The 16,332-nt window shown below is 38.2% G+C and overlaps 1 protein-coding gene across 2 annotated transcripts in view; it reads left to right on the top strand.

Moving 5' to 3' along the window:
- Window positions 1-16,332, top strand: part of FAM120C (family with sequence similarity 120 member C) — a 125,236-nt gene that overhangs the window by 64,365 nt on the left and 44,539 nt on the right. For both annotated transcript variants that reach the window (XM_059158762.1, XM_059158765.1), the window contains exon 10: window positions 1,411-1,660. In XM_059158762.1, coding sequence (XP_059014745.1) covers window positions 1,411-1,660 — 250 coding nt within the window. The remainder of the gene's footprint in view (window positions 1-1,410; window positions 1,661-16,332) is intronic.

Here is a 16,332-nt window from a genome sequence, read left to right as displayed (position 1 = left end):
TCTGCCTTTGGCTCAAGTCATGATGGTCCTGGGATCAAGCCTCGCATTAGGCTCTCTGCTCAGCGGGGAGTCTGCTTCTCCCTCTCCCTCAGCCGGCCACTTTGCCTACTTGTATTCTCTTTGTGTCAAATAAATAGAATTTTTTAAAAACTACCTGTGACATAGAACTATACACACAACTATACCAAGGTCAACTTCCTAGCTTTGATACTATAATTGTTTTAGATAAAACTTTTGGGAGAAACTGGGTAAGGAGACACAGGACCTCTCTCAACTATCTTTGCAACTCCCTATGAATTAATTATTTCAAAATAAAAATTTTGTTAAAAAGAGAATTCTCACAGTTGTGGAGCATGCATATGAGGTAGACCAGACAGGATGAAGTCTGGGACAGCAGTCTGGAGACTTGTCAGGTGAAAGGTAATGAGATCTGAACCTCTGCAATATTTGTTTTGATGAAGAAAAGGGCACAGATACAAAATATATTCAAGTAATAGAATCAGCAGGACCTTGGAAATAACCAGATGTGTAGGAGGTGAAGGAGAGTGTAGACTCTAGGATGACTTCCAGGTTTCTAGCTTGGGTAATGATTAAATGCTAGATGTCTTAAGTAAAAGAGGCCATAGCTTAAGAGCCTGACATATACCAGAAGTAGACAAAAGCCATGTTTTCTTCATCTGTTAAACCTTCAAAAATCTAAAAGATTTTTTTTTTTTTGAGAATTTTGTGAAATTTAAAAAAATCTTTTGGAGCGTCCTGTAGTCTATAATGAAGCCAGATATTTTAAAAAATTTTTTATAAACATATAATGTATTATTAGCCCCAGGGGCACAGGTCTGTGAATGACCAGGTTTACACACTTCACAGCACTCATCATAGCACATACCCTCCCTGATGTCCATAATCCAACCACTCTCTCCCTACCCCCCTGCCCCCAGCAACCCTCAGTTTGTTTTGTGAGATTAAGAGTCTCTTACAGTTTGTCTTCCTCCCAATCCCAGCTTGTATGAAGCCAGACACTTAGGTAATTCTTAGTTGGACTTCTTTCCTTGATAGCCTGGTACATGTACTTAAATGAGTTTTAATATAATTAACTGTGTGATTTTGAGACTTTATTTCTTCATCTGAAAAATGGGCACTATGTTTTATGATAATATAATACTTCTCTCTCAGGATTGGAGTTCTGAGAAATAAGTGAGATTTATATTTATATGTAAAGTTCTTAGCATATATCAAATATCTGATAAGTGTTTACTGTTCCTGCTGTTACTACTGTTAACGATAAAATTTAATGGTAACAAAAAATAAAAAGATGTTGAAATATGACAGATGATCCTGTCAATTGTGGCCAGTTGATGAAATGCTCAGACATTCTCTAGAACTTGTTTTTTCTCAATTTCTGTTTTCTAGTTCCTTCAGTGATCCTCAAAGAGTGGTCTGCCTATAAAGGGAAGTCTCCTCAAACCCCTGAGCTGGTGTCTGCACTGACGTTTCGGGAATGGACTTGCCCAAACCTCAAGAAGCTCTGGCTAGGCAAAGCCGTTGAGGACAAGAACAGAAGGATGCGGGCCTTCCTGGCCTGTATGAAGTCAGATACACCCAGTATGCTCAATCCAGCTAATGTCCCAACCCATCTGCTGCTCATGTGCTGTGTACTCCGGTAAGCCATGTGACAGGGAGGTGGCCAGTTCATTTCTCTTTTACTTTTTTCACATTTCCTTTAAGTATGTGTTTTTATGGTGTTTGGGGATGGGGAGGTTTTTGTTTTATGTTTAGCTTAGAATTCAGAAACACTGAAATGGATTGCTATGACAGTCTCCTCAGTTCATGATCCTCTGTCATCATCAGTTCATGCGTGATCTGTGTGAACTTTCGTATTTGGTTTTATGTTTGGTTTTTGTCCTCTTCAGTCTTTATTCATGATCTAGTTCCCTTCTCTTCCTATAGTTACCCACTATTGGGTATCTGGAGTATGTCCTTTCAAGTCATTCTCCATGTATTTATTTAGACATGTGTATATCCTTACAGAGTCTATAGTGTTGTTTGTATGTGTAGATTTTTCCCCCCTTTATAACAGGAAAGGTGCTGTACATCTCATTCTACTTATTTTTTTCACTCTGTTATTTTTGAGATCTATCCATATTCATGCATGGTTCATACCTCATGACCGCTGGATTATGTTCCATCAAATAGTAATGTCACAGTATTTTATTTATTGATTTCCAGTTCTTGGGTGTTCCAAACAGTGCTGCAGGAAGTATTTTCATAGATGTCTTTGTTTCTTTGTGTTCCTGTGTCAGTTTATCTGAAGTATATACTCAGGAGTAGAATTCCTGGACCCTATAAGATACACATATAGGTTTTTTGTCACATATTGCCAAGTTGCTCTAGATTGTTTCTGAACCAATATATAGTTCTGTGAGCAACACTTAAGGGTTTCTCTTTCTTCATAGTATTGCCAGTACTGATATCACATAACTTCTTAATTTTTGCCAGTCCAGTGGGCTTCACGTAGTATCTTTTAAAAAAGATTTGTTTGTTTTGTTTGTTTGTTGTTTGTTTGTTTGTTTAAGAGAGGGGTAGGGGAAGGACAGAGGGAGGAAGAATCTGAAGCAGATTCTGCGCTGAGTGTAGAGCCTGACAGAGGGCTGGATAGGGGTCTGGATCTCATGACCATGAAATCGTGACCTGAGCCATATCCAAGAGTCAGACTCTTAGCCAACTAATCCACCCAGGTGCCCCTCAAGTAGTATCTTTTATTTTACTTTTCATTTCTTTGACTACAGATGAGATGAGCTTCTACTTTATACATATTAACCATTTGTTTTTCTCATTCTCTGCAGTGCCTGTTTATTTTACCTTGCAAGTTTTCTTTTAGGTTACTTGTCTTGCGGATCATAGAAGTTTCTTGTCAAATGTGTGTATATACATATGTATATAGCAAGTATCATTTCTGTATCTGTGTGTATATCAAATATATTTCCATTCACAGTTTTTAAAAACTATGTACAATATTTTGTTGAACAGAAGTGCTTCATTTTCACCAGCTTTTTTATTTTTATAACTTCGTACACACAGAAAAGTTGGAAGGATAGTATGGGGAACACCCGTATGACCACTGCTTAGGTTCTGTAATATTTTACTATACTTACTTTATCTTATTATAACTGTCCATCTGTCCATCTCTAAACAGCCATTCATCCATCCTTTTAGATGCATTTCCAAATAAGTTGCAGACATCAGTGTACTTCACCCCTAACCAAGAAATATTTAATTTTGGTTTTGTCACACCTTTCAAATTGTATCCCTGTGGTGTGTGCTTTTGAACTCTTATTTAATAAATTCTTCCCTACCTTTGGGTCATAAAGATAATTCTCTACATTTTTTAATAGTATTATAATGTTGCCTTCCACGTCAGTTCTTTAATATAGTAGGTATTCTGTATATTCTGTAAGAAAGGATCTGATTTTATTCTCTTTACATAATAAGCTAGTTTTCCCAACTCCATTTATTAAATGATCTCTTCTTTCCTCATTGATGTATATTACCACCTTTCTTATGTACCAGGTTCCTATATATTCATGAGTACATTGCTGGATTCATTTTTTTTCCATTGCCTATTTGATCTCTGACCAGGAGCACCTTGTTTCAATTATTATAAGTTTTTAATTTTCCTTAATATCAGGTAGGACAAATCTCTACTCTGTACTTTTCTTGTGTCAGACGTGTACTGTTTCTGAATCATGTGATCTTTATTCTTCCACATATAGTTTAAAATTCATCCAGTTTCCACAAAATCTTGTTGGAATTTTTGGATTAATGAATTGAGTTTATAGATTAATTTTGGGAGAGTTCACATCTTTATCATGTTAAGTACTCCCATCCAGAGATCATAGTTTACCTCTCCCTTTATTTAGGTCTCTTCCTTTATGTCTTAGTAGAGTTACTTTTTTTCCATAGAGGTCTGCGTTTTAAAGTTGTAAGTACTTGATATATATTGTAGTGATTATGGTTGACATTCTGTTATCTGTTACACTTTCTCATTGTTTATTTGCTGATGTAGAGGAAATAAATTTTTGTGTAGAGAAGTCAGTCTCAATAAGTCATCAGGGAAGCCTGGGTGGCTCAGTCGGTTAATCATCTGCCTTTGGCTCAAGTCGTGATCCCAGGGTTCTGGGACCAAGTCTTGCATCAGGCTCCCTGCTCAGCAGGAAGTCTGTTTCTCCCTTCTCTCCCTGCCTCACCCCACGCCCAGCTCATACTCTCTCTCTCTCACTCCCTCTCTTTCTGACAAATAAATAAATAAGATCTTTTAAAAAAGTCATCAAAGGGTTACAGAGCATTGACCTTTGAAATTGGACAGATCTTAATTTGAATTCTGGTTTCGGCACTTTGCAGCTTGGATAAGTCACTTTAACCTTTTAGCACATGCATTCCCTTACCATAAATGGGTATAATAATTCTTATTTCTCAGAGCTCTTTAAGGAGTGAGATAATACATGTAGGGGCCCTATCACATAATAGATGCTTAGTATTTTAATTTTCTAACTGCCTTGAGATTAAAATTGGTGATTTAAGAAGTCTTCCCAATAAGAATAATGACAGGATTCATTCCTCCTGGCTTCTAACATGTTTCTGGCCCATAGCCCTGAATATTAACTCTGGAATCACCTGTTTTGTTTACCTTTATTCTCAAAATACAGTAATAGCTCATTTTTCCATATGTTTGATTCTCTGGATTTTTTAAAACACTTCCAGGAGCATGAAAATAAGAATGGCTTATGAGTAGTTATAATAGCTATCACAAAGCCTAAGGCTCTAATAGTCTTTTAGGTTCCATATGCTTTCCCTGAAGAAAACCCTTTGGCCTCCTTCTTAACCTATTTATTCTTAATTTAGATACATTTCTGACAATTTGGTTATATGATTTTTCAGTGTACAACAGATCAGAAGCAGCAAATTATAAGGGGGGGTGAGACAAGGAATAGGACTTATTCTTAGAACCAGCCCCAGTGACAGCAATGATAAGTGGCAGCTTAAAAGCTGCCTAAAAGCAGGGAAAAAGATATAAAGATTACTTTTTATAATAAAGATTTTTATTTACTTATTTGACAGACAGATCACAAGTAGGCAGAGAGGCAATCAGAGAGAGAGGAAGGGAAGCAGGCTCCCTGCTGAGCAGAGAGCCTGATGCAGGGCTCAATCCCAGGACCCTGGGATCATGACCTGAGCCGAAGGCCGAGGCTTTAACCCACTGAGCCACCCAGGTGTCCCTAAAGATTACTTTTAAAAAGACCTAAGAACCCATGTGGTAGAGGGGGAAACTGCCCTTTATAAACCGGGAACCCATATAAGTTCATTAATAAAGCATAGGCAATAATCATTGTTCATAAAATCATCAAGAACAGGTTTTGTAATATTACATGTTATGTACCTGGCAGTGTACTAAGTCAGCTCTTTGTGTACAATGCTTCTAATTCTCATAACAGTGCTAATAGGTAAATATTATTTATCTCCATTTATACATGAGGGAATAAAGGCTCAAAGAGAAGTGACTTGTGGAGGTTACAAAGCTAGTAATGGATAGTGTTAAGAGTTTGAACCCAAGTCTCTCCACCTCTGAATTCCTATGCTCTTTAAAAGACAAAATAATAGAAAAATACGCCTTAGAAATTAACATAAAATCTGGTTGGAAATTTAAAATTCAACTTGAAATGAAGATTAACTTATCCTAAGTACTGCATTGCTCAGCAATGTCAGATAAAGACTGGGTAGCAGTGTTGAACTGTGGCCTGTCTGAGTACCTGGAGTCTAAACTCCTCAATTGCTTCTGCTAACTATAAGATACCTCTCATGGAAGTAAAGTAATGCTGGGGAAGTTGTGACTAAAAATTAATGTTGATGCAGCTCGTAGACAATTGGCCTAGAGAAAAGAGAGTGTACAGGACAGGCTAGTACAGTTTGAGGAAGGCATAACCTTCCAGGGGTGGGGTACAGCCCTGTTGAATGTGAGAAGCATGTAGCAAGGCATTTCTAGCAAGGTTTCATTCAAATCTCAACAGTTTTCCAGAAACAGAACATGGAATTGGACAAGGTCATACCTCTAGATTTATGGGTAAAAGTTGAATCTTTCTGGACAAACAATCCTGTTAAAAAGCAGTGGATTTATCAGCTGTAATAGGGCATTTGAGTTAAACATGTGCCATCTTGATATGTAAAAAGTAAAGATAAAAAAGAACTAGGTTTTGTTCACTTGACAGAATAATTCTAAAGTTTATTGGGAGAAACAAATGAAGAAGAATAGCTTGGGATTATAAAAAAGTCTTGGCTCAAACAAACAAAAATACCAAAATGTATTATAAATTTAAACTAAAATGATGTGATACTGGCATTAAAATTGACAGGTCATTGTTTCAGAGCAGATAATAGTAAGATCACACATGATTACTTAAAACAAGCCAAAGGAAGCTTCAAAAATCTGAGGAATAGAGGAATTTTTACATAGTTGTTAAAAAACTATATTGGTATTTAGGGAGAAAACATCAAGTTTGGGCCTAGCCTCACATACATTCCAGACAGATTTATTACAGAGATAAAGGTAAAAGAGAAAAGAGAAAAGATAGAATAAAAACTAAGCAATGATTTAACTGATCTTGAGAAAAGAAAGGAATTTTTAAATGAAAAGCTTAAGTCCAGGGCAATATCAAAAACAGTAACAGTATCAGGGAAGGCAAACACCTCTGTTGCCAGTGGCTGCTTTACACTGTGCTAAAAATTTAACTGATTGATCTGGGCAATATGATGGTCATAAAGGGCTTTGATAAGCTGCTTTATATTCCTGGGGCTCTGAAAGGCTGTGTACATCCGTAGGGCTATATACACACTGAAGAGAAACTGGAGAAAATGCCAATTACATATTCCTCCCAGGCTGAACATGAGGCCTGCACAAGGTAAAAATAAAAGCCTGATTTATAACTGCCTAAAATTTTAATGCATGTCTAACCTACACTTATATCCCCTTGGCAAAAATGGGAGCTTTATTAGCTCAAGATGTTTCTACACAACCTTTGACTAATCATTGGCTGACCACTAAGCAATACTGATCCAAGGGAGATGCCTAGGAAGCTAGGCTTAAAAATGAAAAGAAGAGGGGCGCCTGGGTGGCTCAGTGGATTAAGCCGCTGCCTTCGGCTCAGGTCATGATCTCAGGGTCCTGGGATCGAGTCCCGCATTGGGCTCTCTGCTCAGCAGGGAGCTTGCTTCCCTCTCTCTCTCTCTCTGGCTGCCTCTCTGTCTACTTGTGATTTCTCTCTGTCAAATAAATAAATCTTTAAAAAAAAAATGAAAAGAAGAGTTAAAAATAAAAATAAAAATCGGGACAGGGCTATCGGGCCACACTCTGCAGGAGGGACACGCTCTGCAAAATTAGTCCAGACATTTCACTAAGCAAACAAAGCAATAGCAACAATAGTGCTTGGGGAGGGTTGCTGCAATATATGATTGAAAAGAAGGCTTTCAAAGAAATAATGTGTGATTTATACACTGAACAAAGAGCACTGAATAGCAACTGTCTCTGAGGGAGTATGGATGTAGGACAAAGTAAATAAGAATTTTAATACCTATAATAGATATATCAGAAAACTAAAGGAAACCATATTTAAAAAATTGAAGTATGAGGGGCACCTGGGTGGCTCAGTTGGTTAAGCCTCTGCCTTCGGCTCGGGTCGTGATCCCAGGGTCTTAGGATTGAGCCCCTCATCGGGCTCCGAGCTCCACAGGGAGCCTGCTTCTCCCTCCCACTTGCCCTGCGTGTGTTCCCTCTCTTGCTGTATCTCTCTCTGTCAAATAAATAAAATCTTTTTAAAAAATTGAAGTATGATAACAGTGACCCATCAAATTGAGAATAACAGTGGAGAGATAGAAATTACAAAAAGAAACCAAATAGAGATTCAGGAATTGAAAAATACAATAATAGAAATGACAAATTAACTTGAAGGAAGAGGCTCCTTCTAGTAGATTTGAGCTGAGAGAAGAAAAAGATCAAGAGAACAGAATGTAATAAAGAAGAATAAAGATGAAAAGAGACTAAGAGATGTATATGGACATCACACATACCAACATATGCACAATAGGTGAACCTAGAGAGAGGGGGGTGGTTGAAAAAAATACGTGAAGAACTAAGAAATGAAAACCTCCCAAATTTGGTGAAAAACATAGATCTACATATCCAAGATCAAAAATTCCAAGGTCAACTCAAAGATCCATACTCAAACACTATTAAAAGACAAAGACACTCATGGAAGAATCAAGGAAAATATAATTTATCACATATAAGGAATCAGAAGAAGATTAATAATAATCAAAATGTATGGGGCGCCTGGGTGGCTCAGTCATTAAGCATCTGCCTTTGGCTCAGGTCATGATCCCAGGGACCTGGTATTGAGCCCCGCATTGGGCTCCTTCTCCCTCTTCCACTCCCCCTGCTTGTATCCCCTCTCTCACTGTCTCTCTCTCTCTATGTCAAATAAATAAAATCTTAAAAAAGATAATCAAAAGGTGGAAGCACCTGTTTCCACTAATGGGTGGATTGATAAACAGAATGTGGTATATACGTAAAATGGAATATTATTCAGCTTTAAAAAGGATGGAAATTCTGATGCATGATAGAACACAGCTGAACCTTAAAGACATTATACTTTTTTAAAAGTTGTTTTTATTAACAGATAATGTATTATTTGCCCCAGGGGTACAGGTATGTGAATCATCAGGTTTACACATTTCACAGTACTCACCATAGCACATACCCTCCCCAGTGTCCATAACCAAACCACCCTCTCCCTACCCCTCCCACCCCCCAGCAACCCTCAGTTTGTTTTGTGAGATTAAGAGTCTCTTATGGTTTGTCTCCCTCCCAATCCCATCTTGTTTCATTTTTTCCTTCCCTACCCCTCACAACCCCCTGCCCTGCCTCTCAAATTCCTCATATCAGAGAGATCATATGATAATTTTCTTTCTCTGATTGACTTATTTCGCTCAGCATAATACTCTCTAGTTCCATCCACGTCAGCGCAAATGTCAGGATTCCATTTTCTTTTGATGGCTGCATAGTATTACATTGTGTGTGTGTATGTGTGTGTGTGTGTATATACACCACATCTTCTTTATTCATTCATCTGTTGATAGACATCTAGGTTCTTTCCATAGTTTGGCTATTGTGGACATTGCTGCTATAAACATTCAGGTGCACATACCCATTCAGATCACTACATTTGTATCTTTAGTGTAAATACCCAGTGGTGCAATTGCTGGGTTGTAGGGTAGCTCTATTTTCAACTTTTTGAGGAACCTCCATGCTGTTTTCCAGAGTGGCTGCACCAGCTTGGATTCTCACCAACAGTGTAGGAGTGTTCCCCTTTCTCCGCATCCTCGTCAGCATCTGTCATTTCCTGACTTGTTAATTTTAGCCATTCTGACTGGTGTGAGGTGGTATCTCATTGTGGTTTTCATTTGTGTTTCCCTGATGCCGAGTGATGTGGCGTATTTTTTTATGTGTCTATTGGCCATCTGGTTGTCTTCTTTGCAGAAATGTCCGTTCATGAAAGACATTATACTTAAGTGAACTAGCCAGTCAGTAAAAACAAATACAGTATGATTTAATTTATATGAGGTACCTAGAGTAGTCAGATTCAGAGATAGAAAGTAAAATGGTAATTTCCAGAGAGTTGGGGTTGGGGAAATAGGGAATATTTAGTGGGCATGAGTTTCAAGTTGGGAAGAATAAAAAGTTCTGCAGATGGATGGTGTTGATGGTGTAAATTTATTTAAATACCATTGTGAAATACACCGAACATTATTAACATGGTAAATATTATATATATTTTACCACAAGAGAAAAAAAAGTCCATATGTGGTAGGACCCTTCCTCTTCCCCTTCCAGAAGGACACAGTAAGGACATAGACAAACACTCTTCCCAGGAAAATTGCAGCTTATCTGGTGAAAATTATTTTAATCACTTAACCCTTAAGCATATATAGCCAAGAAGATGAGGTTTCCTTTTCCCTGCTCTCGTTCCTGGATTATGGTTTCACCTGGGGAGGAAAATATTGCCATTTCTCATCAATTCCTGCCCTGTGTTCAGGTAGGCATGGTAAAGAAGATCACCCACCAACCGCCCCACCCCGACTCAGGGCAGAAGGTCTAATCTAGGGGCAGCATGCCAGGAATACTTGGAGCTCTAATCATTCCTACCCCAGCTCATGTGTAATAAGGAGTTTCCACACTGGGAAGATCAAGCCAAAAAGTGTAGGGGCTGCCAACTACCCCACCCTTTTTCAGTGCACACTTATAGAGCAGGGGCGTCACTTGTCATTCTGGGAAAAGCAGCCTCAGAATGATGCACTGAGCAGTTCTTTTCAGGGAGAAAGTAGGCTGTAAGAATGAGGAGCTCTACACCTGCCTGAAGGGACTGTCTTTACTTGGAGCAGAGTATGGAGAATTCTGTGCCTAAGAGTATGTCAAGAATAATAAGTATCTTGATGAACAATTAAGAGGAGGCTTGTAGCTCCATGATCTGAGCAGAACACCAGGGCATCCAGGTTTTATAGAGGACACCAGGGAAAGAAACAGTCAAGAAGAACCCTCCCAGGATCAGAATGAACTCTGGAGATCAGGAATGGTGTATGCATGAGCTAGATGGAACCCACTCAGGAGCAACCAGAACAGGACATAGGACAGACTTCAAAGCATTCTCCAAACCACCCAAGATCATCAATACAGGGCAGATGCCTCACTGATACAAGGAACCGAAATACCACCTCTCATCAAGTATCAACTGAACAGTAAGCTTTTCTGACCCAGAAGCAACTCCTAGGAAGCCAAATTTAGCACTAAAATAAAACTTTTATCATTGCCAGACTAGAAGATTGTAAATACCCAGAGTTATGCCTTCTTAGCAGTGATCAGAGAAGGAACCTCCAAACTTATATTCCCTCACTGAATATGGGTCAAAAATGTGTAAACTCCCTGAGCCATGAGAGAAGCCTCACTCTACACATTCAATGGTAAAAGGTAAAAATCTAACTGGCTAAGAAGGCTTAAGCAAAATCTTTGATCAGTTAGTGGCTTAAGCAGACCCAGGGGGAACATCTTGTTTGCTAAGCTAAAAGAAAAACAAGTAGAGACATCAGTAGAGACATCGGAGGCTTCACCCTACATTTCTATTTCAGAAATAGAGCTCACAGAATTAGTTCAGCCAAGTCACTAAATAAACAAGAGAACAATCAAGCAAACATCAACCAGCCAGGGGCTGGAGGGCGAGGTCAGTATCCAGTGTCATTATAATATATTATCTAAAATATCCAGTTTTCAACAAAAGACTTCCAAGACTCTCTAAAAAACATGCAAGTCTGACCCACTCATATTAAATAAAACAGGCTTTTTTTTTTTAAATTTGAGAGAGAATGAGAAAGAGCATGAGAGGGGGAGGATCAGATGGAGAAGCAGACTCCCTGCCGAGCAGGGGGCCTGATGTGGGACTTGATTCCTGGATTCCGGGATTAGGACCTGAGGGGAAGGCAATCGCTTAACCAACTGAGCCACCCAGGTGCCCATTAAACAGACTTTTAATGAAGCCTAATTACAGACTTAGCAGAGAGACTTAAAAGCAGATATTTTAAAAATGTTCAAAGGGGTGCCTGGGTGGCTCAGTGGGTTAAGCCGCTGCCTTTGGCTCAGGTCATGATCTCAGGGTTCTGGGATCGAGTCCCGCATCGGGCTCTCTGCTCGGCGGAGAGCCTGCTTCCCTCTCTCTCTCTCTGCCTGCCTCTCCGTCTACTTGTGATTTCTCTCTGTCAAATAAATAAATAAAATCTAAAAAAATAAATAAATAAAAATGTTCAAAGAACCAAATGAAACCATGCATAAAGAATTAAAACATGATGATAGTGTCTCCTCAAATAGAGAATATCAGTAAAGAATAAGTATTTAAAACAACCAAGTGGACTACACTGGAGTTGATAAATATAGTAAACCAAAATGAAGTTTAGAGATAAACAGTAGATTTGAACTGGCAGAAGAAAGAAGCAGCAACCCTGAAGACAGATTAATACAGATTATGTGGCCTGAAGGCCAGAAAGATAAAAGAATAAAAAAAACTGAACAGAGCCTCAGAAAAATGAGTGACACCATTAAGTGTACCAACATTCATGTAACGGGAGTACCAGCAGGGGGGAATAAAAAAATTCGAAAAAAATGGCTGAAAGCTTCCCAAATTTGAAAAAAAAAAAAACAAAACACATTATCTCATACATCTCAGATGAGATGAGCTCAGAGAACCACACTAGACATAGTCAAAATGGTGAAAGACAAAGACAAAAAGAGGATCTTGAATGCTGTAAGGAAGAAAATGACTAATCACATACAAGGAAACCACAAAGATTAGATTCTCATCAGAAACAATGGAGACCAGAAAGCATGGGACAATATAATTCAGTGTGCTTAAATATAAAATTCTCAGCTGCCAACTTTATATCCAATAATACTATGTTTGAGATGTGAGAGCCAAAAAAAGACATTAAAAGGTAAACTGAGAGAATGTGTTGCTAGCAGAATTCTGTTATAGGAAATATTAAAGGAAGTTTTACAGGCTGAAAGCAAGTAACAACAGACAATAATTCAAATTCATACTAAAAAACAACGCCAGCAAAGGTAATTGTGTAGGTCAATACAGAAGACAGAATAATTGCATAGTTCTTATTTAAAATGTAATTGCATCAAACAATATGTATGTAAATTATATGTATGTAAATGTAAATGGGTACAATTTAATACTTGAAATGTATAGTATGTTAATTTTATCTCAACCTGTAAAATAGAAAGGAGAGTAAAATAAATAGATTGCCAGATAACCAAAGATAAGGAGAATTTATTGCTACCACCTTGCATTATAGGAAGTATTAAATGATGTCCTTCAATGTGAGACCTGAAACCACAAAAATCCTAGAAGAGAGCATAGGCATCAGACATAACAACATCTTTCCAGGTATGTCTCCTGAGGCAAGAGAAACAAAAGCAAAAATAAGCTATTGGAACTACATCAAAATAAAAAGCTGCTGTACAGCAGTGGAAGCTATCAACAAAACTAAAAAGTAGTCTACCAAATGGGAGATATTTACAAATGACATATCTGATAAAGGGTTAGTATCCAAAGTATAAAAATAACATACAATTCAACACCCCAAAAAGCAAGTAATCTAGTTTAAAACAGGTAGAAGAATGTACATTCTCCAAAGAAGACATCCAGATGGCCAACATACACATGAAAAGATGCTCAACATCACTCATCATCAGGGAATGAAAATCAAAACTTCGGTGAGATACCACCTCACACCTGTCAGAAGGACTAAAGCCAAAAACACAAGAAACAACAGGTGTTGGTGAGGATTGGAGAAAAGGGACCCTTGTGCACTGTTGGGAGGAATTCAGACTGGTACAGCTGGAGGACAGACAGTATGGACAATGCTCAAAAATTTAAAAATAGAACTATCATATGATCCAATAATCAAAACCACTAGGTATTTACCTGAAGAATACAAAACACTAATTCAAAGTGATATATGTACCACAACGATTATTGCAGCATTATTTACAATATCAGATTATGAATGTAGCCCAAGTGTCCATCAATGGATGAATGGATAAAGCTGTGGTATTTGTATACAACAGAATGTTTTTTAATCAGGAAAAAAAGAAAGAAAACTTGCCATTTGCAACATATTGGATGGATCTAGAGAGTATAATGCTAAATGAAATAAGAGTAAGACAAATACTATATGATATCACTCATATATGAAATTTAAAAACAAAACAAAAAGAAACAAACCCAAAACAGGCTCTTAAGTATAGGGAACAGATGGTTGTCAGAAGGGGGAGGTTGGTGAGGGGATGGGTGAAATAGTTGAAGAGGATTAATAGTACACTTACCTTGATTCACAATGAAGAGTAGATAGAATTGTTAAATCACTATATTGTACACCTGAAACTAACTTAACGCTATATTAGCTATGCTGGAATTAGAATAAAAAAAAAACAGTAAATAAATATGTAAAACAGAAAAAAAAATCGTGTCCTTTGGGCTGAAAGGCAATGACACCAAATGGACAAATGACCACCTGTTAGGTAATTGCATAGACAAATATTAAAAGTTGTATAAATATATATATTTTTTAAATTTATTTTTTATTTATTTGTAGCATAACAGTATTCATTATTTTTGCACCACACACAATGCTCCATGCAATCCGTGCCCTCTGTAATACCCACCACCTGGTACCCCAACCTCCCACGCATTGCCCCTTCAAAACCCTCAGGTTGTTCTTCAGAGTCCATAGTCTCTCATGGTTCACCGACCCTTCCAATTTTTCCCAACTCCCTTCTCCTCTCTAACTCCCCATGTCCTCCATGCTATTTGTTATGCTCCACAAATAAGTGAAACCATATGATAATTGACTCTCTCTGCTTGACTTATTTCACTCAGCATAATCTCTTCCAGTCCCGTCCATGTTGCTACAAAAGTTGGGTATTCATCCTTTCTGATGGAGGCATAATACTCCATAGTGTATATAGACCACATCTTCCTTATCCATTCGTCCATTGAAGGGCATCTTGGTTCTTTCCACAGTTTGGCGACCGTGGCCATTGGGGTACAGATGGCCCTTCTTTTCATGACATCTGTATCTTTGGAATAAATACCCAGGAGTGCAATTGCAGGGTCATAGGGAAGTTCTATTTTTAATTTCCTGAGGAATCTCCACACTGTTCTCCAAAGAGGCTGTACCAACTTGCATTCCCACCAACAGTGTAAGAGGGTTCCCCTTTCTCCACATCCCCTCCAACACATGTTGTTTTCTTTCTTCCTAATTTTGGCCATTGTAACTGGTGTAAGGTGATATATCGATGCGGTTTTAATTTGAATCTCCCTGATGGCTAGTGATGATGAACATTTTTTCATGTGTCTGATAACCCTTTGTATGTCTTCATTGGAGAAGTGTCTGTTCATATCTTCTGCCCATTTTTGATATGATTGTCTGTTTTGTGTGTGTTGAGTTTGAGGAGTTCATTATAGATCCTGGATATCAACCTTTTGTCTACTGTCATTTGCAAATATCTTCTCCCATTCCGTGGGTTGCCTCTTTGTTTTCTTGACTGTTTCCTTTGCTTTGCAGAAGCTTTTGATCTTGATGAAGTCCACAAAGTTCATTTTTGCTTTTGTTTCCTTTGCCTTTGGAGACATATCTTGAAAGAAGTTGCTGTGGCTGATATTGAAGAGGTTATGGCCTATGTTCTCCTCTAGGATTCTGACGGATTCCTGTCTCACATTGAGGCCTTTTATCCATTTTGAGTTTATCTTTGTGTATGGTGTAAGAGAATGGTTGAGTTTCATTCTTCTACATACAGCTGTCCAGTTTTCCCAGCACCATTTATTGAAGAGACTGTCTTTTTTCCACTGTATATTTTTTCCTGCTTTGTCGAAGATTATTTACCCATAGAGTTGAGGGTCCATATCTGGGCTCTCTACTCTGTTCCGCTGGTCTATGTGTCTGTTTTTATGCCAGTACCATGCTGACTTGGTGATAACAGCTTTGTAGTAAAGCTTGAAATCAGGTAGCATGATGCCCCCAGTTTTATTTTTGTTTTTCAACATTTCCTTAGCGATTCGGGGTCTCTTCTGATTCCAGACAAATTTTTGGATTATTTGCTCCAGCTCTTTGAAGAATACCGGTGGAATTTTGATCGGAATGGCATTAAAATTATAGATTGCTCTAGGCAGTATAGACATTTTAACAATGTTTATTCTTCTGATCCAAGACCATGGAATGGTCTTCCATCTTTTTGTGTCTCCTTCAGTTTCTTTCATGAGTGTTCTGTAGTTCCTCAAGTACAGATCCTTTACCTCTTTGGTTAGGTTTATTCCCAGGTATCTTATGGTTCTTGGTCCTATAGTAAATGGAATCGATTCTCTAATTTCCCTTTCTGTATTTTCATTGTTAGTGTATAAGAAAGCCACTGATTTCTGTACATTGACTTTGTATCTTGCCACGTTGCTGAATTGCTGTATGAGTTCTAGTAGTTTGGGGGTGGAGTCTTTTGGGTTTTCCGTATAAAGAGTCATGTCATCTGCGAAGAGAGAGTTTGACTTCTTCATTGCCAATTTGGATACCTTTTCATTCTCTTTGTTGTCTGATTGCTGTTGCTAGGACTTCTAATACTATGTTGAACAAGAGTGGTGAGAGTGGGCATCCTTGTCGTGTTCCTGATCTCAACGGGAAGGCTGC

The sequence above is a fragment of the Mustela lutreola genome, chromosome X (assembly GCF_030435805.1).
Source record: "Mustela lutreola isolate mMusLut2 chromosome X, mMusLut2.pri, whole genome shotgun sequence".
NCBI classification, from domain to species: Eukaryota; Metazoa; Chordata; class Mammalia; order Carnivora; family Mustelidae; genus Mustela; species Mustela lutreola.
The sequence above is the reverse complement of the archived record's forward strand: the minus strand, read 5'-3'. Positions and strand labels throughout refer to the sequence as shown.